Source organism: Megalobrama amblycephala, linkage group LG1, assembly GCF_018812025.1.
Source record: "Megalobrama amblycephala isolate DHTTF-2021 linkage group LG1, ASM1881202v1, whole genome shotgun sequence".
NCBI classification, from domain to species: Eukaryota; Metazoa; Chordata; class Actinopteri; order Cypriniformes; family Xenocyprididae; genus Megalobrama; species Megalobrama amblycephala.
Window position 1 is genome coordinate 72180191 of NC_063044.1, and position 27163 is coordinate 72207353.

At 36.4% G+C, this 27163-nt stretch overlaps 3 protein-coding genes across 3 annotated transcripts; 2 read left to right on the forward strand and 1 right to left on the reverse strand.

The window, feature by feature from the left end:
- Positions 1-7688: 7688 nt before the first annotated feature.
- On the forward strand, positions 7689-15665 carry LOC125248170 (ubiquitin carboxyl-terminal hydrolase 15-like). The gene is made up of 4 exons (XM_048159864.1): positions 7689-7842; positions 9514-9632; positions 12637-12767; positions 15394-15665. Exons 1-4 carry the CDS (start codon positions 7754-7756, stop codon positions 15550-15552), a joined length of 498 nt encoding a protein of 165 aa, XP_048015821.1. The 5' UTR covers positions 7689-7753; the 3' UTR covers positions 15553-15665.
- Positions 15666-17050: 1385 nt separating this feature from the next.
- LOC125246295 lies at positions 17051-22552 on the reverse strand. The gene is made up of 5 exons (XM_048157245.1): positions 22517-22552; positions 21937-22015; positions 21688-21796; positions 20484-20508; positions 17051-20117 (listed from the first exon to the last, which is right to left on the reverse strand). The coding sequence occupies exons 3-5, from the start codon at positions 21763-21765 to the stop codon at positions 17509-17511; spliced, it is 2712 nt and encodes a 903-aa protein (XP_048013202.1). The 5' UTR covers positions 21766-21796; positions 21937-22015; positions 22517-22552; the 3' UTR covers positions 17051-17508.
- Positions 22553-22686: 134 nt separating this feature from the next.
- LOC125246789 lies at positions 22687-26622 on the forward strand. Its single transcript, XM_048157825.1, has 5 exons — positions 22687-22790; positions 23518-23627; positions 24306-25259; positions 25656-25970; positions 26275-26622. The coding sequence occupies exons 1-5, from the start codon at positions 22732-22734 to the stop codon at positions 26379-26381; spliced, it is 1545 nt and encodes a 514-aa protein (XP_048013782.1). The 5' UTR covers positions 22687-22731; the 3' UTR covers positions 26382-26622.
- The last annotated feature ends 541 nt before the right edge of the window (positions 26623-27163 follow it).

A 27163-nucleotide genomic window follows, 5' to 3' on the forward strand; every position in this document is an offset into this window, starting at 1 on the left:
TCTTGCAATTTTAAACATTTTAATGAAAAATTATTTAAATATTTTTTCAGCACATGTTGTCAGAGTAACAGAATAATAATGATAATGCAAAAAATAAGAAGATTATGTGTTATTTATTTTAATTAGAATTGTTTAAAGTGTGATTTTATGATGTTAGTTCATTTGTGCAACCATGTATTTGCTATAACAATGAAATTATTTGAAAAATAGTTGTAAACAAGTAATGATGCAATCCTTTAAACCTTAATTCTTGAGTGTAGCAGAATTCAATGAAGTGCTGTTTGAAGGTTCCGGTTCAACGCTGAAGGTTCCGAAGGTTCCGGTTCAACGCTGCTCAACGCTGCTGCCTGCTGTCTGACCTACGCTCGGAGCTTCGTGGAGTTTATCCTAAATCCTTCTCTTTATTCCTATTCACATAATATAACTTTCTTGTTTTTCACTAGATTACTTAACCAATTGCTTAGTATTACTAAACGGAACGATTTATTACTAGTAATCTACCAGCGTAATCACCTAGTGTCAGCCATAGCCCGCTAGCCTGCTAGCTACTGTCTATTTTTTTTTCCTCTAAACTAACCTTCCTTGTCGATCTAATGGCGGATTTATCCGATGTATGTTATTCTGATCTGTCCTCGCCAGATCGGGAAGCTGTGGAGACCTTGCTGCCCGGCATTCATAGATCCACCGTGAGGTACAGCGTCCCGCACATCACCCTTGCCCCAGGCACCTGCAAGCGACCGAGACATCCAGCTAGCGAGTCCCGTGTGCGATGCAGTTTTTCGGACGGCGAGGGGAGTCAGACTACTCTACAAAAACACGGTCAGTCATGTCCGACGATTATCATGTGTATTAAATGCAACATGTACAGCTTAGCTCTTTCTGTCAGCAGTGAGACTTACACATGTGATAAATGCAGGGATATTGTCAGGCTGACAGAGAGAATCTCAGAATTAGAGACACGCATTCAAACTTTAATTGAGGATAGTGAGAATGAAAGGGCCTTAGATACTGCTTTGGATGCGACTAGCCTAGTAAACACTGCACATTCGGTTCCGGTTGTAGAAGCCACGCAGCAGGCTAACTGGGTGACTGTGAGGCGGCATAATGGCAAGAACACCACTCTTCCGTTCCGATTAGAACATCAAACAGGTTCTCCCCACTCAGTGACGCACCCACTGAGAATCCTGTTGAAAGTGCCCTAGTTATTGGCGATTCTATTACACGGAACGTGAAAATAGAGACACCAGCCACCATAGTCACATGTTTGCCGGGGCCCAGAGCACCTGACATCAAAGCAAATTTAAAAGTGCTGGCTAATGCTAATTGTAAATACTCTAAAATTATTATTCACGTCGGCACAAATGATGTTCGACTTCGCCAGTCGGAGATCACTAAAATTAACATTAAAGAGGTGTGTGAACTCGCAAATTCAATGTCAGCAGAAGTAATTTGTTCTGGCCCTCTTCCTGTTCGTCGGAGTGATGAGATAGTTAGCAGGTTATCATCACTCAATGGCTGGCTGTCTAAGTGGTGTCCGCAGAATAATATAGGTTTCATAGACAATTGGAAAAGCTTTTGGGGCAGACCTGATCTGTTGAAAAGAGATGGTATTCATCCCTCCCGGGATGGTGCTGCTCTTCTAGAAATTTGGCAAATAGTCTTAGAGCTGAAACATGACAAACCAGGGCCCAGATCAGGACGCAGACAAACTGGCTAAACCGACCGTCTGCTAGCTGCCTCACGTCACAGAACTCAGATAATTCACAGCACATAGAAACTCTTTCACCTAGATATTATCACATAGAGACTGTGTCTGTACCTCGAACTAGTAAATACAAAAAACTTCCGAAACCTTTTAAGGGTAAAAATTTAATTGATGTTCAAAAAATGAAAATCACAGATAAATCAGATAAACAAATGATAAAGCTTGGGTTACTGAATATTAGATCTATTTCTTCAAAAGCACTTATTGTAAATGAAATTATCACAGACAATAAACTAGACTTGCTGTGTTTGACAGAAACCTGGCTAAAACCAGACGATTACATTATTTTAAATGAGTCTAGTCCTCAAGGTTATGACTATCGACACAATCCTCGACAGAAAGGCAAAGGGGGAGGTGTTGCTGTAATTTATAGTAATATATTCAGAATCATTCAAAAGAATTTCAAATATAATTCCTTTGAAGTGATGGTGCTTTATGTAACATTATGTAAGTTGACATTTGTGCTGGCTACTGTATACAGGCCACCAGGGCACCATACTGACTTTATCAAAGAATTTGCTGATTTTCTATCAGAGTTAGTACTGGCTGCGGATAAAGTCCTTGTTGTTGGTGATTTTAATATCCATGTAGATAATAATAAAGACGCATTTGGATTGGCATTTGCAGACATTTTAAACTCTATTGGAGTTAGACAACACGTGTCAGGACCCACTCATTGTCGTAATCATACCCTAGATCTAATACTGTCGCATGGAATTGATATTGATGCTGTTGAAATTCTACAGCAGAGCGATGATATATCAGATCATTATTTAGTCTTGTGTATAATACAGTTAGCCAAGGCTACAAAACCACCACCCAGCCATAAATATGGTAGAACCATCACTTCTACCACTAAAGATTGCTTTATAAATAATCTCCCCGAGCAGTTTCATCGCCTTAGTATACCTGACAACTTAGAAGAACTCGATGCTGCAACAGAAACTATTGGCTCTCTCTTTTCCAGCACATTAGATGCAGTCGCTCCTTTACATCTAAAGAAGATTAAGGAAACTAATCCAACGCCGTGGTATGATGAGCACACTCATCACCGGGTGCTGGATCCAGGCCGTATCCAGATCAGATGGAGAACCAGTGTCTGGACCTGACTACAACGTAGCCCAGGAGACAATGGGCCTACAGATCCAGTTCTGGCTGCATCTATAATTCAGATTTTTAAATCTCCGTATCCGCTTACATATATTTATATATAATCTATTTTTAATCTCTATAATAAAAATGTATAATTCAGATTTTGATCTCCATATCCATTTACATATATTATATATATCTTCCAAGGGGTTTTTTCCCTCCTAGGACTTTTTTCCCAGTGTTAGCACGCTGGGTTTTTCTCCTAGGGGTTTTTTTCCACCCCTGGGAGTCAGCCGACATTGGCTTAATGTAGCACCATCTTGTATATGTTACATATTACCACGCTTGCTTGTACAGCTTATTTTTAACCACTTCTCTTTTTTCTGTGCTTCTAATATGTAAAGCTGCTTTGAAACAATTACCAATTGTAAAAAGCGCTATATAAATAAATTTGACTTGACTTGACTTGAATGTAAAATGACTACCATGTCACATATGACACATTTTATTTAATGTGACAGGAAAAATCAACAGTAACACCAGTGACACAATGAATCACCAGTGACTTACTTTAAGAACAAAGATCTTTATTCTTCAGCTATAATTAAGTAGATGAGATTACATTGTTACATTTGGCATAAAATCAAAGAGTATAATTGACATTTGGACAAAGTAGATAGTAAAAGTTCATAAGAAACATTTTAAAAACATTTTTAACTCCATTAGAAAGCAACAAAAATGTACCAAGTACATTGTCTAAACTTGTAAAAAAAAATAGTTGCAAACTGCAACTATTTTGACATGCTACCATACTAGGTTATGACTAAGAGGGGTAAACTTCAAACTACATTTTACATTTCATGATGCATTTTTTGGCCCATACTGCCCCATAATGAACTCTCAGAACCACTGATCAATCTGAACTGAACACTTATTCAGTGCCAGGGGCTCTGGAATCAGGCATATGATCTGGTCATCACCGTACCAGTTAACATCATCTCTGACTTTTATGTCAGGCTACCATATTAGGTTATGAATAAGAGGGATAAACTATGAACTGTCCCCATTCAACATTTCATGGTGCCTTATTTTACTTGCCCAACTGCCCCATAATGAACTCCCAATACTGTCGATCAATCTGAACTGACCGCTTATTCAGTGCCAGGGGCTCTGGAATCAGGCATATGATCTGGTCATCACCGTACCAGTTAACATCATCTCTGGGGCTTGGCCAGAAAAACTTATTCACTCCGTTGCGGTGCATGTATTTGACTTTCACATGGTTTTCCTCCACCTGCAGGATGATGCCAGGGTAGGGATCATCATCATATTGCACAACACACCACTGCCCACTGTGATGCTGTTCGATGACATTGGGTCTGAAATCTTTGCCTGTTTGATTGATTGCATCCATAGCTACAAGAGTAACCTCCTCTAGGCTGTGGCATGGACAATCAAACACCCCCTCAGCAGCCTGGCAAAAACAGCTTATGTCCCTGTATTTGAGAATGCCAGGAGAAATGCTGAGGACCTCATGCATTTTCATAGTGCCTTTAAGGGTGAACAGGGACACTTGCCTTAAATCTTCATCCTTCTTCTCAACTTCTTTCTCACTCACATAGTAGAGTTTCACCTTGCTTGTGTCCTTTAGCAGCTGAAAAAAGCTCTGTGCATCAGGGATATCTTTTCCTTGACGAACTAAATTGTCAGCGGTTCTCTTCAGTGCAGCCCCCACTCTATCTGGAGAACCCTTCCCATGCCCTGCCTCAAAGTAGCTCCATGTCACAGTCGAGAAACCCCTCTGGTGTGGCTCTGTAGATATGATGTAAAAGTTTGAGTGGTTTTTGTATTGGGTGGCAGGGCCATCACTAAAAAAGTGAAGGTTTTGGACATCAGTGTGGTCCTTTTTCAGGAAATCAAGAATAGGGTCCAAATGAGCCCATATTGCTGGTGGGTCATGCCTTCTACTGGGGGAGATGGTGCAGAAGGGCATGGGGGGCTGGTTTACCAGATAGAGCACTCCAGTGTGGAGGGTCACCTGCTGATGTGACCCTCCAAAGTGAACTGACTGGATCTCGTTGGAGTATTTACAAGAATAGTTCTCGCTGAAATCAATGTGGATGAGGCAGTCTTTAGCGGTGAGGCTCTCTCTGAGATTCCTGTACTCCTTCTACTGCCAGCGAATATTAAAAACGTGTCTCCTGAAGTTAAAGAGCCTGTCCTGGAATTGTGTCACCATCTCATCCTCCTGTATTGGGGTCTCTTTTTTGACAGTGATTGTGCTTACTCTTGTTTCTCCACCTTGCAGTGAGATGTTCACCTTCTCCTGGCACCATTGGCTTAGAGTCACCACCCTACTTGAAGAACTGTTTAAGGGATATGCAGACAATTTGCAGTCCAAACAATCACCATATGCACATTTCTTGGAGGTGCTGCAGACAGTGCTGTCAGACATTTCCTCTAAGTTTCTAGAGTCTGAAATGCCAAGCCTGTATAATTTGTTGGCCATGAACTGCAGGTTTTCGTGTGTCTTACACTGGCATGTTTCTCTGTCTCTCTCATTTGGTGCAACCACCCAAAATGGTCTCTGACGGCAGAAGAAAGCAGAAGAAATTTGTTGTTGCTCAGATACATATTTCTTGTGGAGGTTGAGCAAAGAATCAGACAGTAGCCTCCTCTGTTTTTTAACCTTCTTGACAGTTAGTGTGTTCCTTCTCCCTGTAGTCAGTCTGCTGACATCATCCCTGAGGAAAAAAAATTGTCTGACAGATTTTACAGTCTCCTGTATGGCAGTTTCTTGGACTTGCTTTGATTTTCTTAAGATCCAAGAATCACAACCAATGAGCTTCTTGCAGTATGCCTTGCATTTATATTTTTTGATCAGCTTCTCTGATACCAGCTGTTCAAGACTTTGTTTTGACTTTGTGTCTTTAAAACTTTTGTATTTGTATTTCAGTGCTCCCAAAACAGCAAAGTGGTTTTTCAGGGCTTTTCTGACTTGGGTGTTGACCTGCTCACCTTGAAGAATTTTTTTGTGTTTTGACTTCTGGGCTGTCAAGATTTGCACATTGCAGTTGTGTATTACGTTTCTTTACTGTTTCATATCTTCGTTTCCAACTCAAGATCCCATCTTTCAGTTGCTCTATTTCCCTTTGTTTCCTTTGTGCATCTCTCCTACGCTGTCTCCTCCCTTGTTGTAGTTGTCTGTAAATCAAAAAATATTTTCTTAAAAAAGTTCTCACCCTAGCTTGTTTCTCTCTCTCGCTCTCTCACTGTATGTGTATGTATGTCTCTTGTGTGTTTGTGTGTGTGTGTGTGTGTGTGTGAATATGAAGAATAGGGATTACGGAAAGTGTGTAATGTATGTGTCTCTTTTTCTGTGTGTGTGCGCAAGCTTTGTGTGTGAATGTGAAGAATAGGGATTAGGGATACTGTAAATGGTGTGTGTGTGTGTGTGTGTGTGTGTGTGTGTGGTAGAATTGCATGGGATATGCACTTTTATAACTATGTTTCACATTTTCATTTAGCCATACCCTCAATTTAGCCACACCTGACCAAAGGAGGATTAACAATGATAAAGAAAAGTTAGAATCACAAAATCTTAGTGCTATTTTATGCAAAAGCACTAAATAAATAGCTTTGAATAAAGTGAATCTATAAATAGGTGTCACTGGTGTTACTGATCGTCACTGGTGTTACCCATAAGGAAGGTAACACCAGTGACAGTAACACCAGTGACATTTTTTATGAAAAATGCATTTTACAAAATGGCTGAGGCAAGGTGTCAAACCACATGTTGTCAATCACGATATATTCACTAAATTAAATAGATTAATCCATTTGTATTCTAGTTTTTTTTAAATTCCCTAACAATAAAGTAGGTCACACCAGTGACTTCAACTAAAAGCTTCATATGAAAATATGATTTTATAATTAAAATTTCTGATAACTGAAAAGAGATAGTGGGCTTACCATGTGCCTTTCTTCATTGATCTTCAGGAAATGATAAGGAGGAAGTCAAGTGATGTCATCAGTGTGATTTTTTTATTTCAAAATAAGAGATTTTTGTTAAAGGTAACACCAATGACACAACACCAGGGGACAACCACATTCATTAAATATTTCATAATATTTATTCAGCATTTGGGTTTTTTATGTCATTTACATTATATATTTGCTAGTTATGCATACATTATTGTATTTTAAATGGCAGAAAATCCTGTTTCTGACTTCAAAATAAAGCACTTTCCCTCTGTACATGACTGTGGGGACAAGCACTTTTGTGGCACTTGGAATTTTTATAATTAGTTAAAAAACAAATATTGCCACATTTATGGCTCAAAAAGGTTTAATTGTTCAAAAAACATATTGTTTCATTTTAAAATATAAAAAAATAATAATCCTAAAGTGTTTTATCAAGTGTAATACTTCTGTAAAGGCTAGGGACAGAAAAGTGGACGTTTCTGTAGAATGACCCAGTTATGGTAAAGTGAAAACATGCAATTTTCCTCAAGCAAATGTTAAGAAATCTTGAAGATGATGTGTTCAATATACATTTTAAGTTGTTTATTTGTAAATGTAACAAATGAACAATAATTCCTGCAATAAAATAATGGGAAAAAAACAAATTATTAATACAAACAGTTGAAAACAAAAGTATTTTTTTAATGTTACATACTAGCAAAACACTGCAACAATATTGAAATATATTTATTGAATAGTAATACTTATAAATAAGTATACATGGGGCTATAATTCATAATAAGCATGTGCATCATAGAAAGTGTTACCAAAACTCATACCTGGTGCGCACGTAAACAGTGCGCATGCGTGACTCTGCGCTGAGCGTGCATGTCTGTTGCCGGATGAGTGACGCCAGTTCGCGTGCGCGTGAAGATGGCGGAGGACGGCGCGGTGGATCTGGAGACGCAGAGAGAAGAGATCGCGACGCTCTTGAAGACGCCGCTGCGCAGAGGAGAGACCTGGTGAGACACTAGATAACACGGATCAAAAGTAAACTCGAGCTCAGATGACTTTGTCAGTGTTTCATCAATAACACCAGAATCGATCACGATGATCATGCAGAGATCAGAATCAATCATCATGATCCTTCAGACAGTCACTAATGATCAGATTCATGATTGTGTGTGTGAGTCACTTCAGTCAAAACACTCACACTCACTACTTGCACAACTACTTCTACTTATTATGACTCAGCTTTGATAACACCTAGTTATTCATGAGAACAGATTATTTGGTTGATTCAAAGAAAGAATCATGTTTTCAGTGTTTGCATGGATTTGCTGAAGTGTTCCTATAAGTATTTATTTTGCAGGATCCATATTTGGAAAAGTTAAAAAGAGCAGGATTTATTCAAAATATAAATCTTTTCTAATAATGCAAATCTTTACTATCACTTTTTATCAATTTAACACATCCGAAGCTGAATAAAAGTGTTAATTTCTTTCAAAGAAAAAGAAAAATTACTGATCCCAAATTTTGAAGTGTAGTGTATATTGAAGAGTTATATTTTAAATCCTCAAAGAATCTTGAAAAAAGTATCACAGGTTATAAAAAAATATTAAGCAGCACAACTGTTTCCAACACTCATAATTAATCAGCACATTAGTATAAATCCTGAAGGATCATGTGACACTGAAGACTGGAGTAATGATGCTGAAAATTCAACTTTGCATTACAGAAATAAATTATATTTTAAAAGTATAGTAAAATAGAAAACCATTACTTTAAATTGTAATAATATTTCACAATGTTAGTTTTTTTCTGTATTTTTGATCAAATAAATGCAGGCTTGATGAGCACGAGACTTCTTTCAAAAACATTAAAAGAGTAATGTTTCCAAACTTTTGTCTGGGTATATATATATATATATATATATATATATATATATATATATATATATATATATATATATATATACGCATATATCCTTCTTTTGCACCTCGCATAATGATGCAGAGTGAGTGTTTTCAATTAATTCTTGTGGACGTTGAGCTTCCGTATTGTAGGTTCCCTATTAGCATTGGGTTTAAATGCAAAATATTGCTAAATAGGCAATTTTACTTTGAAACCAAATGTTTCGCCATCGTCTTACGGCCGCAAGTGTGAGCAGCGCCTATTTTTTTCGCTGTGCATGTTACCCAATGAGTGCATTCACACCAGGAGCAGGAGCCGTGTGTGAGCGTCAAGTGTAACGGGGGATTCGGCACCGAAATCTATATTTGCTGCGCTGTTGACACTCAATTAAAGTGAAAGAACACTTCTGATGGACAAAATAATATGATTTCACACAAAAAGTGCTCAAAATGCACAGAATAAGCTTATCTAGTGTGTTTTAACAAGAATTGGAATATGTCAGTAAAGAAAATGATCAATCAGAAGTATTTATGTTAGATTTACCCATTTAAACTTGATTAAATTATTCAGTTCGGGTGAAAGTATGATAAAAAACTAAAGTAAACTAGCCAGAAAATATGATATTCTTTTAGTTATTACACAGATGTAGTATATAGGCTCTAGCATACCCAAATCAAACCCGAGTTTGTTTGTTTTTTCTCTGATATGGTGAATAAAGACCTGGGGCTGTATTCGCAAAACAGCAGCATTATATTCGAGTCATTTCCTGTTTGTTGCAGGTATTTGGTGAGCAGTGACTGGTTCAAGCAGTGGAAGAAATATGTGGGTTTTGACAGACGTCAGACAGGAGGCCAGAACATTTCTCCTGGACCCGTGAATAACTACAGCCTGTTCAACGGTTTGTCTTACACACTGGAGTCATTCACAATCACACATGTTTATTCTGCCACATCTGATTCGGTTTATGTGATCACAGGACTGCACAAAACTAATCCATTAGTGCTTGTAGTTCAAAAGACTCATATATTTATATACATTTTAATATTTCATACATTTACATCACATTTCTTTAGAAAGAATGAGCATTTCTATTAATTTTCCACTGTTATGTGATCTGAGGAGGTTTGAGCGGCTCCACCCCTGATCAAACACACCTACCTGTGAGTGTCTAGTGATCCTGAAGACCGTGATTAGCTTGCTCAGGTGTGTTTGATCAGGGATGGAGCTGAACTCTGCAGGGCAAGTCTTGAGAAACCCTGCACTATACTGTTATCCTTTCAGCAAGGGAACTCATGGACAAACAGCCAGATCTCACAATACAATACTCTCAATACAATACTCTCATGATGCAACAAAGCCAGCGTACAGTTGAAATGCAAAGTTTTAATAATTACGTCTAAGACGTGGTAAACGGTGAACAAAAATACAGTTCATTAATATGCTGAATAGAGCTGCACGTTTCTGGATAAAATAAGAATCATGATTTTTTTTGGTTTCAAATAATAAAATAAATTCTGAACAAATAAACAAATTAACATCTTCTTTACTAGAGCTTCTGACAAAATATTAATTGCTGGAAAAAATTAATTAATTTGAAAAAAAAAAGTGTTTTAATGAATTGACTCATTAATACTTTTTTCATTACTGTATGAATCAGTGTTTTTGAATAAATCTTTCGAATGAATGAAACTATGGAAAAAACATTTTTTAACAGTCACTTGTCGCCACCTATTGGCGTAAGATGTAATTGATACAACTGTAATTTGAAGTACCAAAAGGTGATTTGCTCTATTTTTGATCACTATCGTAGACATCAGTGTTTATATCCTAAATTTAAACACTTAATCTCAGTACTTCTGTGAATATTTAAAACAGATAAATAAATACTGCATGGTTCAATACTGTTCTCTGGCTCAGCGGCAGCACGAACACAGATTTGAATGTGTGATTTTGTCAAATATTAATACAGGTGAATCACTGTCATTAACAAATTAGATCGCGGGGGTGCAGACCTGCCAACATGTACGCATTTTGCGTAGTGGGTACGCATTTTGACCTCAAAGTACGCTGGTACGATTTGTCACTCTATACTACGCAAAAACTCGGTGAGTCCTCTGTGCACGTGTAGTACTCAAATTCAGTTCGACCAATCATAGTGCTGGGTTCATTTCCCCAAATAGCAAGCGGGGATGGTTAACAAATGCGTACGGCCTATCATTAAAAAGAGACTGCAAATCGAAATCCCGCTCAATCCTCCTTCCACTCCTGCCGTCTGTGACTGAATTCTCAAGCGAGGACAGTACAGCAGTCACTTCTGACTCCTTGAGGTAAACGGGTATAAAATGCTCAAGTAATGTTGAACAACAAATCTAAATAAAATTGAAATCGCTATATGGCTTAGTGATTATGAAAATGTTGTGATGTGTGACTGACAAGCGCGAGTCCGGAGAAACAGGCGTTTATTTATTTATTCTCAGTGTTGAGAAACGTATAGCCTACATGTGTTGCGTTATTGTGTACATACTAACTAAAGTACCTAATTATGTTATATAGCCTGCTTTTGTATGAAAACTAGCACGTTAGTTACTTATGCATAAAGTACCGTTGTCTCAGTGCTGCGCGAGCCCTCTCTCATAAACACAAAGGTGAGAGCGAGGATCATTGTAAAATGAAAATTGCTTGGTTTAAAACTTGTTCTTGCTTGTTTGTTTTTTTTGTTTTTTTGTCAGAAAACATTTTTAATTATCCACCCGTGTTTTTATGATTGGGTAAATGAAGGACGCTTTAGTTAACACAACCCCTCCTTATATGTAGGACTAACTTCTACTTGATATTCTTGAATACTCGATGCGTTTGCTCTTATTGGTCCTTTCTATTCATTGTGAACTGTTTTCTATAAATATGTTTGTATTGGCTAACCTTTATTCAGTGAATGTTTGTCTTGTTTATAATTCAAAGACAGCACGTTACAATTTTTTTTCTGATTTAGTATCATATTTGGATATTGGAATAATAAATTAAGTATTTTAAATGAATCACATATAAACTCAATGTTTACTCTTTTCTAAGGGTTTCTTAATTTTAGACTAGTTTTCATTTCAAAACCTGTATAAAAGACTCGACTGTTAGGTTAGTTGTATGTAAATACAGCCTACTTGAAATTGCAAACTAAATTTTTTAGTCCATATTAAATGTATGAATGCGATTCACACATTATGCAAAGCAATATTAATCATGAATTAAAAAAATGCTTTTGAGCAGGTGTAGTGAAATGTTTAATTTTCAAATTAAAAAAAAAAACTTTAACAGTCAAAATTAGATTAACGAAGATGGGTGTGTGTGTGCTTTGTGTATTGTATTCTCAAAAATGTAAAAAAAATATATGACCCCCCCCAAAACTCCGTATCCGGTCCCGTCACACTGGTACTCGAAAAAAATTTCCAAGGTTGGCAGGTCTGGGGGTGTTCGAATAGAGATCGCAATCTGTTTACGATTAATCGTGCAGCTCTAATGCTGAATTTGGTGTTACATCAGGGGTGAACTTGAATTGGTTTGGATTGGGTTTGATTTGGATTGGTGATTTGAGCTTTACCATATTTGATGCACTCTCTGTATGTCCAATGTTTATGTGATGGTGATAAAAGCCTAAATGAAATCTGTCTGAACTGGCATTTTTGGGTGAACTATACACAATACACATATGTATTCCAGTATTTTGTGGCGCGATATGCCGTTACGGCCCAAGTAATTTATGACATAATGTGGAAGTTTAAGTAAGTGCTCCCCGGTAGTTTTAAAAGAATAATGAATGTTTATTATATAATATTTTCATTTATTATGAATATTATGTATGGTTTGCATACGTAACCTTTAGCTTGGCATTTTCTGTCTCCCGGCTGTAGTTGGAGATAAGATGGACATTAAGGAACACCTCATCGATGAACTGGACTATATCGCTGTGCCCACGGAGGGCTGGAATAAGCTTGTGAGGTGGTACGGGCTGACTGACGGACAGGAGCCCATCGCTCGGAAGGTAACGCTGTCCATGGAAGAGAACCCGCTCTGATTGTAATAAATGACTGATAATAAAGCAGGAAACACACTTTGAGAGGCTCATGGGTAGTGTTGTCAAAAGTACTGACTGTGATACCACCCTAGTGAAAAAAAGTATACTAAGTATACTTGCAGCAAGACTAATTATTAGTATATTTCAAGTGTGTTAATGATTAGTTCATTTAAAGTGTGCTATTTTGAAACAACTAATTTTGTACTAAGTATATTTAAGTTGAAATTAAGTAGTATTAAAATACAACTTTAAGTATATTTAGTATACTTATGTGTGCTAAATTGGAACAACTTCAAGTATACTTAGTACACTTTAAGTATATGTCTGTGTAGGGACTAATTACATGCTTGATTAGTGATATTAAAGTGTACTTAATTTGTGTTATAAGTATACTTTATTTGTGTTAAAAGTATATATTTTTTGTTATAATATATGTTGTATTATAAGTATACTTTATTTCTGTTATAAGTATACTTTTATTTGTGTTATAAGTACACTTTATTTGTGATTTAAGTACATTACAAAATAATTACGAGTGTCTTCAGAAAACACAAGCAATATACACTGAATATATTATTTTACAGGTAATAGTATATACTGTATGCTCAGTACCTTTGGCTTATTCCAAATATTAAACATTACACACTTTGCAGTCAATAACAATACACTTTGTTATTACTTATACTTTGTATAATATAGTCAACATTTGAAGTGGATCAAAACCTTTAATCAAAGTTGTCCTAACTTTTTGATCCGCTTCAAATGTTGACTACTGTACTTTGAATTACATAATCTCACACAATACAGTTGTGCTACTATTTAAATACAGTTTAACACATTTTCCCAAAGTTGAATGCATTTGTTTTCAAGGCCATTAAAATAAATAAAATGTAACAACATCACTAATGAAGAGACATATTTCATTGACAAATCCAATAGTTTTTATTTAAACTTAGATTCAGCAAAACTTACCATGTTTTTCATTAAAGAAAAACAAATATTGGACCATGGTGACCCTCTATACACAAATACAAATTACACATTATATTCCATTTTCTGATGAGCTTCTCATTGTGTCTGATGGCACAATGATGACCGCAGAGACTCGTGAAGAACAGCATCTGTTGACAGAATATACCAAAGATATAAGACACTTTATGTTCAACTCTTTATTCACGTTTACAATAGTCTGTCTAAATCCTACATTGAACCAATACTATTTTGAACAGTAAATGAGGATTAGCAGCAGGAACTGTATCAGAATGGCATGTCGATCTTGTTTTCGGTACATAGTCAAGCATAAAACACTTTATGAATTAATATCGTACAGAATACGGGCCAATTTGACCAATCATATGAATGTTTTGGTGCTGCATACAAACATGTGCCATAAACCACCACACAAAAACTCAAAAAAGAGATATCAAGCCGAAATATCGCTCTCCGTTTGTTAAAGAAAATAAAATAAAGTTTGTTAACTGGTAGACTACAACTCACCTCCCAATAGCAGCACTTTTCTCCGGTTCTTTCAGGATCGCGTAGGCCATTAGATTAGCCGGTTGTCGTCGCCATCACGGTCAGTCTGCGACGTCACTTGATTGAACTGGTCAGAATCCCCAAGATTGAGCGATGTATTGCGCTTTCAGTGTTTTATTAAATAAATTATACATTGCGACATTATACTTCACCTGAGTGACTGAGCGAGGGGATTCAGACGACGACCGTGACGTCAGCAGCTCTGATTGGCTGAAGGCAGTGAGCAACAAAATCTGATTGGTCACAGACCAAGTTGAAGAGACATTTGAATTCCGATAAGTTTAACCACTCGACATATTTTTTCGCATTACTTGTGCTGCTGGTGTGTTGTTTAATATAGATTTGTGTGTACGATTGTAAAATGATTCTGCCAGTGTAAACTTAATAAACATTTACACATATTTGGAAATTGTATAGGCTACACTGCATATACTAAATGGGCTTGTAATGCATTCATACTGAAATAAATAAGCACAAGTAATATAATGAATTCCAAGGATGAAGAAGTAAACTTAAAAAATATACTCAAATTTAACATTAGATACACTACAACTTCAGGATATTAAATAATGTATTTTTTAAATATACTTTCAGTGCATTGTTACAATGAACATTTCCAGCACACTGTTAAAATATACCTCAAATATATTTTTATAAAGTGCAAATAAATACACTTTTAAAAAATAAACTGAACTGACACTTCAAGTATATTTTTCTAAAATATATTTTTTAGAAAATATACTAAAGTACAATTATTTTAAAGTGTGTTAAAAGTTGCATTGTGAAAATATGATACTAATATACTTTTTATATATTTAATGATAGTAAATTTTTTGTTAGTATATTTGCAGTGTACTATAGAAAAAGGGAATATATTTAAAATACAATAAAATATACTTTTTTTTCACTAGGGCAAGTCAGTACTGAGATTTTAAAAATGTAACACTTTAAACGCTGTTGAGCAGATTCGTAAACGCCTCTGATTGGCTGTTGTTCACACGCTCAACAGATGTGTCTGTGATTGGCACTGTTGATAATGTTTGTTCTTCCTCCTCAGGTGGTGCTAGTGGGGATGTTTGTAAAACACTGTAAGGTGGAAGTCTACCTCACCAAACTGAATCTATGTGAAAACGGCAACATGGACTATATTGTCACGAGAAGGTTCAGCAAAGTAGACACCATAGGTATGATCAGACTTTTTTTTTTCTTTAGCTGATGGTTCTTGATTGTTTGTGAAGCAACAAACCAACTATCTTTGCAACCAGACAGTATCATTGTTTCTAGGGCTGCCCCCTAATAAACCAAAAGAGTTAGTTGATCAAAATTGTATTAATTAGTTTCAGAAAGAAAAACTCCAAAGGAAAGGAGTCCATAAGGGACCAATTGTTAACAGCGGTTCTTTGTGGTAATTAAAGTGTTTGTGAAATTATATCTCACAAAGTTTTCAAATTACTGATTTTTTTTTTTTTAAGTTATTTAGTAAATATGTATGAATTGTACATCATTTTACAGATTGAAATGGTGCTTCTGCAAGCTTGTCATATGTGCCATACCTCTCACGGCAGGCGCGTCTTTTTGTGTTTTCAGCATGAGATTGGTTTCTGAGATTGGGTAAATTGAGAGATCGCCAATCGAGTCATTAGAGGCAATTATCAGTTGATAGCCGATCAATTGGAGCATCCCTAATATTTGTAAAGGAAAATGTTAGCCCAAGAGGGACATTTATTAAAACATTACATAAAATTACTGTAATTATGATTAATAAAAAGTAATTGGATCAAGTAACTGATTGACGTCTGGCCAACATTATCTGATAAGTCAAAATAAGATGCGTTAAGATGCGTTTCTCAAAGTGTGGGGCGTGCCCCACTGGTGCGGAATAGAGACATGACAAGTGGGGCGCGACAAACGAGAGGAAATTAGGTCATTTTTGTGCCCACCTCTATTAACCTTTTATTTCTGTGCCTCTGAGAGTAGCTACGGTCCCAAATATGGGATTTATAACGTTCAGAGACGTCACTTAACTGCCAGATTCAAACTGTGCTTTCGCGCTTTGGCTGGGGCTGAGCCAGAGACGTACGCGCTCAGCAGCGCTTGTCATTTATCACAGCTATGCAGTGTTTTCAACAAAATAATGTTTATTTTAGGTGTCAGACATTTAAATATACATAAGTACTCATAAAACAATACATTTAGAATTTGTAAAGTACATAGTGATGTTTATGGTAGCTGCAGTAACGATCAATTCAAATATAATTTGCCGACGTGTTTTATTCTTATCAGACACACATAGTATAAGTAACTATAAAGTTTACTCTATTTTTCTCCCAGATCACTTACTTACATTGATTTGGAGAAATACATGGAGAAATGGATGAATTCACGTGCTGTAAATCCGACTGACAGGGCTCGCTGAACAGCTGCGCAAACTATTTAGTCTCCTTTTAAGTTTCAGAATAGATCTCAACAAGCTCTAATATAATGCTCAGAGTTTCTCAACTTCTGTGTCTCTTTGTGATCTCAGACAGAGTTCTCTCCATGAACTCAATATAATCTTATCCCAGCTTCAATTCATGCATCTCATGCTTAACTCAGATAGAGCAAAGGAAGAGATTTCCACAAGTGCTCATTGAATTCTAAGACTTGGATCACTGTCTTGGATGTTTCATATGATATCTTAATCCACATGATTTTTTAAATATAATGTATTCCTGTATGAATAAATTAATTGTAAATCTTTTATTTTAGGCTACAAAGACCCTCTTCTTTTATATTATTTTCTATAAATGATTTGAAATATTTCACTGCATGTAATTCAGTAAAATAATTTTATTAACCACACAAAACACATTGCAAAATTAAAAACAGTAATTTATTGGTAACTTGAGAGCAAAGAAATTACAATTTCAACATTTCAGATGTATCAAAGTTTAACTGCCAAAAACTCATATCATTAATAATTTTAATGTTGTATATTCAGATGTATGCATCTTCTCATGTTAGCCCCAAAGTGACCTTTTTGTATGACAATAGATTTGCCCATATAAAACAGTTGAGATGGCATCACAGTTGTCCATCAACATATTTTACATTTTCAGTAGGGATTTTCAACTAGTTAAATCATGGGCCCTTTTGTTCAAAATAAGATCATATCTTTGACTTTATAATATCTTTAGTCCCTTTCAAGTTTGTTAGGGAAATGTGCAGCAAACACAATACCAGGCATCGAGGACAAATCAATGAACATCAACTTTGCCAAAATACTTTCAAGTCCTACCACTGTCTTTCTCACAGGAACTTCCAGGAGGCTAACAATATGGAAACACGTTCCACCTGTCAAAGTATCTTGTAGAAGATTTATGCTTGCAACTGCAAATTCATTCAAAAACGCAAGTTTTATCTCATTCTGACCTTCATTGGGTTCTTTGTAGGAACACAATAATTTAATCTGTCCATATTTGATCTGCGCACCATCACAAAATAACACTGTGTAATTGTTTCGTCTTTTGGCTTTGACATACTGCTGGGAAGTGTAAATTATTTTCCCTATTTGAGCTCTGTTATATGCCTTGACCACATTACTATGTAAAGCCTGACCAAGAAACTGTTCCAGAAGAAAAATATCATCAGTTTCAAGACATCTATTGAATGATGCCCCTAACATGGCCACAATATTGACAACATTACTTGGTTGATAACTATTGCTATTTGTCATTCTGGCCAAAAACTCAGTAGTTACTATGTTCAGCTTTATGTTTTGTGTGATGCTAGGGAGATATTGTATAGTCTTTACAGCATTTACCATTTGGGCAGGTATATTCTGGGTTCCATGTATAAGACGGAGCAAGTACCCATTTTTGTCTTCAAAGTGAAAGCAAGAGTGTGTCCACAGAGGTCCAAGAGCTCTTACACTATCAGCTAAATGGACAAGTAAGTGCAAATTGGCTGTCATGTATCGCTCACCATAGAGTCCACTCATTTGAGAACAGAAATTCCAGAGTAGTTTCTCAGCATGATCTATTTGAGCAGGGGTTATTGACTCCATCAGAAGAATAAAGATTGCTTCACTAAGGAGCAGGAAATGGTTGTAGTACAGTCCTGCAAGAATGCCCCGGAATACAACTGGCCCGAAAAACAGCAAAATGGACCGATACTCAGATGCTTTAAAGAACATCCTGTGAGAAGACACAGAACGAGGGAATCGAATCATAAATGGTGGCCTTATTTCTTCCAGACGTTTGTCAACTTCTTTGATTGATCTGACCATACTGAATGCACATCGAGAGAACTCTGTGGAAAACCACAAAAACATCAATAGACGCATTACTCCCAGTAGTACACAATGCATGTAGTCTATACCTGTGCCCAAGACCAAATCATAGCTTGTTAGTCTGCTGAGAAACGTAGGTCCCTTCACCCCACGAACAACGCTGTTGGAATCATAGGCCATCTTAGCATAATCTACAAACCCCTTGTGAGTACGAGGCGGGCCTTTTGGATCTGTCTTCTGGAAAGGAAAGGCATGGACATGACCTCTCTCTCCAGTCTTCACTGTTTGACCTGGCTGTTCACACTTTAGACACCCAAAATGTCCATTGAATTGAACAGTATTAAGTACCAAAGCTTTTGCAGGCAAATCGCAGGTTCCTGCAATTGTAAAGGCTTTGCATATGAAAGGTTCTTGAGCTCCTGCAAACTGAAGAGAAATTCCTTCTCTTTCAATTTTGTTCAGAGTGCCACACAGTGGTTCAAGGAATGTCAACATTGACGGCTTTGAATCCCCAAACCAAACACCTGCAAATATCATGTTTTCTCGTTTCGTGCGTTCAACAAAATTTAACTCGTTTATGACACAATAAAAAGGCCAAACAGAAAACTTTGAAGACTTAAAAATAGGTATACCGTCTGTGTTCCACATTAACGAAATGTTTCTGGAATCACTGAGAGGCCCATTGCAAGTAGTTAATTTCTGATAGGTTTTTCCGTCATATATTTCTTCAATACTGTCATGACATTTTTTATGTCTATTAAACCTGAACTTAAGTTTTTCTTCAAAACCTTCCTGAGCAAACAATCTCTTCAGTTGTGCTTCAATGGGAACCTCAATAAAATAGGAGGTTGACCCCTCCATCGACACATTGGCTTCACAGGTTTTACACTGGGTGTCTATACTCTCAACAATCATGAAGCATGAGCTACAATATGTGTGCAAAAGCAGAGAGGAGGGATCATCAAATAACTGTTTAAATTTGTGTAAATTTTTAAGACACTCAGTCTGTGTATCAGAGGGGCAGTGCAGAGATATTAATGTAAGCAAATCACTGAGAGCTTTTCCTGTTATTTTGTGTCTGTTTGCAAAAGTCATTATGAGGAGAAGACTCTCTGCAACAGAAATTGGTGCATTTCTGTACAGTGGATGATCTACAGTGTTTGTAGAGCTTTCGAGTTCTGTTCCCTCCTCTAGGTTAAGCTCAAAACTGTCTTCAAATGAGAGGTCATCATCAATTGAAAAGTCTTCATCAAATAACGCATTGTCATCTAAAGTCCCTTCTTCAACAAATTCAGGTAGGTGCTCAGGAAATGTTTGCATGTAAATAGGCTGTTCAGGCTCTGATTCAACATTAAGACCAGAGTGATGCATCTCACTTGTGTGTCCATAGCATTGGGATGAATGGTTGGCATAATGGATGTTACACACATTTGTGTTTGAAGAATCTTCCAAATTAGCAGATCTGGTCACTTGCTCGGTGCTGCAATCATCTGACCTCCAGTTTGTTGCTTCTAGAAAAAAAAAACAATTGATTAATTTGCTTTTACTTGATTGGTGAATTTATGGCTTACTAGTCTCAACATGTTTATTTTTCATTATACTTATGCTAAACACATTACTAATTACTAGACTATTAAAGTGTTATAATAATCACCTGAGCTGTCAGTAAACCCTTGACAACCCAAGTGAGGTTTGAAGGTCTCACTTCAGTAACAGTGTTTTATTGGACACATTAACTTTTATTTGAATTAACGCTCCAGTCGATCAAAATTTAAAGCTTTGCAACATGCGATTTCCACAGAATAAATAAACTACATGCCATCTTGGAGACTGAAGGAAATGGAGTTAGTTGTTTTACATTTTTGCACATGTTTTACCTCTATTTTCCTGTCCTTGTGTGTCCTGCAGAAAACCGAGAATGATAATACATTAAGCATATTTAACACTCACATGCAAATTTATAAGACATACCTAGGTTACAACAATGCAGTATATACTGTAGGAAATCCTGCTATAAATTCTCCCCTCATGGGGATTAAAATATTAACATTTTATTGGAACTGTTTAAAAGAGGTGATTATTTACTTGGATGGCCATTTTTTAAACTGTACTTTGTAGTGCTGTAGAACACTACTACATAGGTCAGACATGTTCTTAATATTTTGCTAATTCCACATATAAAGGTGATCTTAACAGACTTGTCATTTCAAACAAATATTTTATTGTTATATAAAATTATTGAGGAACATTGTCAGAACCAATGGAGCTGATGAAATGTAGCTGAGTAAAGAACATAGCAGCTAAATATATATATATATTTTTTATTTTTTTATTTTTATAAATTACCTGAAAGACACACTTCAGTAAAAGGGAAGTTGTTAAAATATGACTTTGGTAAAAGCTAGTTACCCACATGAAAAAGACTTTAGTAGAAGATGAAAGTATATGATATCACAGTAAATGTACTTCAGTTTCAAAAGTGTAAGTAAATTACATAATATTTACATGTATGCGTTGGTTGATTATGTCCTGGCCAATTATCAGATTTGTTATTGACCTGAATCAGTTAAGTCATTCATGTAAATTAATCGGAAAATGTGCTGTTTTGACTCTGAAGTTTAATGTAATCTGTAAAGCAAATGGAAACTATACCGGTAGTTATCAGATAAATGTAGTGTAGTAAACATTAAAATATTATTGGTAGCACTTTATTTTACAGTCCTGTTCTCCATGTACATACTATGTACTTATTATAGTAATTACAATAACTATGTAATAATTAGGTACTAACCCTGAACCTACCCATAAACCTAACCCTACCCCATGTAGTTACCTTGTATTACCAGAACTTTCTTAGATAAATACACTGTAAGTACACTATAAGTACATGTAAGTACACGTACTGTAAAATAAAGTGCAACCATATTATTTTTCCCTAAAATGTAGTGGAGTGGAAATATCAAGTGGCAAGTTAAGTACCAACACCTCAAATGGTACGTAAATACAGAACTTGGGTGAATGTGCTTATAATCAATCACTGCAGATGACAATATAAAAACAATAAAATGTAAATTTCCCAACCTTTCTTCTGTATCTTTTGCAAGTATTTTGCTGGCTCTTCACCTTTCTCCTCCAGCGTGAGTTGTACTTCTGCGCCATTCTATTTTTTTAAAAATATATGTAGCTCCAACTGTAGACACACACACACACACACACACGCACACACACACACACACACACACACACACAAATATAGAAGATGCTCTTCTTTGATGATGGTGGTATAGACAGTGCAGTCTAATACACAGTGTTAAATAGTGTTACACTTACCCCCCCTACTATTAAATGTATCAGTAACCTCTATGGAAGAGCAATATTGACTGGAGTCGGAGGCTGCAGGGAAAATAACCTGTGGTTGACAGAAAAAAAAGGTACAGAATGTTCATAAAAGGGCACAAAATATATTAAATTTTTTCAGACTGAAAAGGGTTACATTAAATGAATAATTATACACACGTGCAACCTTTCCTATTAAATAGAAATTGATTAACATAAAGTTGACTAAATTATGATCATAATGAAAATGATCGCAGTTGTAACATTCATTAGCTGGTACAGAATGCACAAGTGAAAACTCTTGGCATGTGACAATCACTTATTTTACTAACCATTTCATTATAAGGGTTTCATTATTGTAGTAAATTAAAACAAAATTATATGACACTGAAATAATGGGCGTGTAAGAACTATTTCAGTTAACTGAAATAAAAATAAAACTAGATTTTTTTTATGTAAAAACAAAAAATCAAGTACTAAAAGATAATGTGTTGTACATTTACAAAGCTCACAAAAACCTTAAATTACAAAGAAAACACAAGTAAGTTTATTCTATTATTAAAAAGTCACTCACCGCTTATAGATGCTGAACCGCCACCTTTGTTTTTTTTTTTTTTAGCTTCAGTTGGCGCAAAAACACTGTGAACCTTGAACCTTGTAGATGATGCAGCCCCGACGTCAGCATTAGAAGAGAGCGCCATCAGTCACAAATGCTGCATCCTCATTGGTTAATTCACAGTGGAGGGGCGCTGCTGAATCAACGAGGTTAAGGCGCGCGTTAGTTAACGTATGGAGTTGCGGCGGGCAGTCGGAATGGAGGAAAAAACAGTTGCAAGACTCAAAAGAAGGTAAGCAACTATGGGATGATATTAGACTCAAAACGATTAATGAATGCACACACAATTATCCATGTACTAGATAAATGTTATGAATGTATCTTACTAGCCACAAACAAATGCCATTCGATTTGTAGGCAATACCAGCTCGGTAATTCAGCGACTGCCATCTAGTGGTAGCTGCCTGCCTTGCCTTTCAGTTGCGTGTGGATCATACAAGCTAAAAACTGCGGAAAGGAAGTCTCAAAATCCAAATGAACCGAACGCGATCCACTTGAACAACACGTCAATAAATGCATGCGTGTCACCTGATTCACAAATGCACAATTACTTATTGAATGAGCAATTTATGATTTATGAATGTAGAACAGAACAGTTTTATTCGCAAACATGTACAAATCGCTGCACAATCATTCAAACCCGAATTCCACAGATTCAAATTTGTTTGTGGCTAGTAGGATACATTCATAACATTTATCTAGTACATGGATAATTGTGTGTGCATTCATTAATCTTTTTGAGTCTAATATCATCCCATGAGCAACATGTTTTTTTAAAACATAATTTAGGCATTTTAAATGGCGAGTGTATGCGGGTTCTGATACTCTCTGAAAAAACTGGTCGTATTTTGTAGCTATACATTCTTGAAGTTACATAAATTGTGTGTGATTGGAAAAATTTGATCTCGTGCAGTGAGACCCCAATAATTAAATGTGTTGTACTTTTGTTTATTTTACAGAATGAGTGCAGAAGGAACTAATACAAAACTGCCCAGAAGAGCGCGAAACCCTCCGAAAAAGATGAGTTTGTATGAACCAGACCCCAGCTCCCCCAGAGATAACCAAGATGGTAATTTAGTTATTTTACTATACTACGGCTTAGCTAATTTTGTTAAGTATTAAAACTGGTTTAAGTGGTTATTTTTAACGTACTTTGGACACTTTACTAACCAAAATATTCGTCAGTATTTGGTCTCTTATTACTGGAATTTTTATAAATACTGTATATTGGTAGCTTGAGGCACACATATTGATTATAGCCTACAGGAATTTTTAAAGGAATGTCATGAAAAAGGAGTGAAACTTATTTGTACATTTTAGTGACTGAATTTTGCGAGTCATCTCAAAATTTAAGGGATAAAATAATTTGTATAGGAATTGCAGCTCAAAGTTCTTTACAAAAAAGTATTCCTGCACCATACTCTTCATAGACAATGTGTAAAATAAATAAATAAATAAACAAATAAAATGTGTGATAATTAAATAATGAAAGGGATTAAAAACATTGAAAAAATAGAATAGAGAGTGCATAAATCAAAGAGTTGCAGGAGCAAATAAATTTGAAAGTGCTAAAAGAATAAAGTTAATCCTAGTCGAAGGCTAAAGTGAAGAGGTCATTTTGTTGCTTTGCTAAGAGGGTTAGAAATAAGACAATAAAGATATAGTAGCATGTTTAAATAAGATTGATTTTTAGCCTGCACTGATTTACTCACAATCTCCTTTTTGTTTACTTTGTGTTCATTTTCAGGACTTTTTGTATTTTTGACCTTTGAAGATGGATACACAGCAAAGATTTTTAATCTCTGTGATATACTTAACAAAGATGATAAACCCATCGCTTGCTTTAGAGATCTGACACCAGGAGAAGAAGTACTTGCAAGATGGTCTGACAATAAGTTCTACAAAGCTACAGTAGACTTCACTGGAACAGCTGACAAAACGGTGGATACCAAGAAGGCGACTAAGAAGGACATGAAAAAAAGAGATGCAGCTGCACAAAGATTCTACAACCTTCCATTCCTACCTCAAGCAGGCCAGTCCACCTCTGCACAGGATCACCTAAATACTTTGGACCAAAATGTCATTCAGCCTCCAACAACCTGGCCAGTGTACCAGCCTCCACCCACAGAGTCATTTCTACCTGTCCAGCCACAGCTCCAGCATGCAACTGCCTGGCCACAGTACCAACTTCCAGTTTCCCAGTCATCACCAAATACGCCACAACATTACCAGCATTCACCATTCCAGTCGCTCAACCAGTATCGAACTACTCTGTCTCCAATTCCACACAATTCCAGGCTTTCGCAGTATTCAAAGCATCACCAGCCTCACACAGCACTACCCACACCTTCAGACCAAACACAACAGCAGCCTGTTTTGGCAGATTTGGATCAGCGGAGACAGCCACCAGCTCCTACAGCCAAAGAAAGCTTCCTCAAAATGTTGCACAGTCCTAATACACATCAAAAACCTGCTGTTCTTGGGGACCAGAGCCAGACAAGCACCTCTGAACATGAGACTTCAAGCTCATCTGCAGATGCTTTAATCATCGAACATGATCCAATTCCAGAAAGAGAACCATGTTTCATTTCGCCTGAGTCAGCAGAAGACAGATCGTGGAAGCCATGCGAAGCATGCAAGACAGAGGTGGAAAAATTAGTGGAGGAAAAGGCCAAACTGCATGATGTGCTGTGTGGCATAAGTAAGTATGTTCTGTTTCTCTGTTGCAATTACTTGTTCTTTTAACACTTCTTTTTTTCTCTCAAAGTTTTTCTAACACACCTAATATCTATTCAGAAGAGTTGTGTAAAAAAAAAAACGTGGGTAATAATCTAGTGTATTAAATTGTGCAACATAAAATTGTAATTATGTTTTTATATTGGTATATGTTTAAAGTTCTACTACATTGTCTTACTTTGGACATTGGGAGTTATTTGATGCTTAAGCTAAATCTTAAAAGCTTTTAACAATTTGGTAAAACTCTTATCCAATCATGAAATATTTTGGACTTTTTAAAAACTTGTCTTTTGTTTTGTTTTTTTTACTTAATGAATGCTGCTGTGTCCCTGTAAGGTAATATACATCTTTTGTGTCACAGGTGGTGAGCACCTCGATGCATTCAGAAGTTTTCTGGACAAAGTGGAACAGATCCAACCTCAGGCTGGTGTTTGGGCTCCAAAAGGCAGATCTCGGCAGCAGGAGCTATATCCAGGAAGTGGCCTCTTCTTGTCCTCGACTCACCTGGCTGCAATCCATGCATCCGCAAAGAAGGACTGCCTTCGCTTGTTCCATCTTCTTTTTGATGAATTCTTTACTGCAGAGGAGTGCCAGAATGCTGTGGCATTTGGGAAACACGGAAAGGTGCCAGATGGGAAGAGAGTCCTGGATAAGTTCAAAGTCAATGCAATTATAAGTAAGTTTGTTGCTCATGTGGTTGTTAACAATTTGTGGAAAAAGTTGTGAAAATTCATAGGTAAAAAATGTGTGGGAACCCAATAAGAGGTGTTGGATACCCATATATCACATAGCTACGTTGTGTGTTATGATTGTTTCACTGTCCTCACAGTTTTGCTGCATTTCCTAATGTGTGATCCATAGAGATATTACAATGCGAATTTTGTCGTATCAGGATGAAAAAAGTTGTCAATACTGTTGTGGTAACTGCGGTTACTCAATGCAATCTGTAATTTGTGCTTTCTTTTCTTTTATGCTTGCAGCTTACATCATGCGCTGTAGTACACTGGATGGTTGGACACCGGTTGAAAAAAGTAAGGTCAAAAAAGCCTTCATAAACAAATGCCGCATCAGGGCCACAACACTGTAAATATGGGACATTTGTTGAAATGACAATGTTCACAAAAAGTCCTTGTTTTCAAATTATGTATGTTGGCGTCAGAGACTCAAGTTTATTGTTGTGAATTGTTGTAAACCTGGCCTGCCACTGCTCATAACATTGTTAAAATTGTTACTGTTTTAAAAACAGAATTTTACAAAAAAAAGCACTTTAGTTCATATTTTGTAATGACCATGTTTAAACAGTTTTTGCTGTCTTTAAAATGTCTTTAAATTTGTTAATTTTACAAAAAAAAAGCACTTTAGTTCATATTTTGTAATGACCATGTTTAAACAGTTTTTGCTGTCTTTAAAATGTCTTTAAATTTGTTAATGTTATTTTGATTTAAATAAAGATTCAGATTCAGATTTCTTTATTTCTTTATTACATCAGCTAATCTGCCATTTGCTATAGATTTTTAAAGCCTGATGGTTGTGGATAGATCTTCTGTCTGTCCTGCAGTGAAGAGAGAGTAGCATTCCCGTCCGTTGTTTCTTTGGTCCATCAAGGATGTTCTGAAGTGGATGATCTGTGTTGTTTAGAATGGTGAATCTAGTCTGGTAGGAGGAAAAGGTCATATGATTGAATTAGTAATTCATGTGCGTGCGTGTGTGTTTGTGTGAATGAGAGGGAGAGTGAGCGAGAGACTCGGATATTGCTCCAGTATTGCTCATTTTCTTTTTCAAAGGAGAAATAAAGGAGTCATTAAAAACACAGAATTGAGATTAGCAAGGCATCTCCTTTTAGTCTCAGGTATGACTCCCTCTGATTAT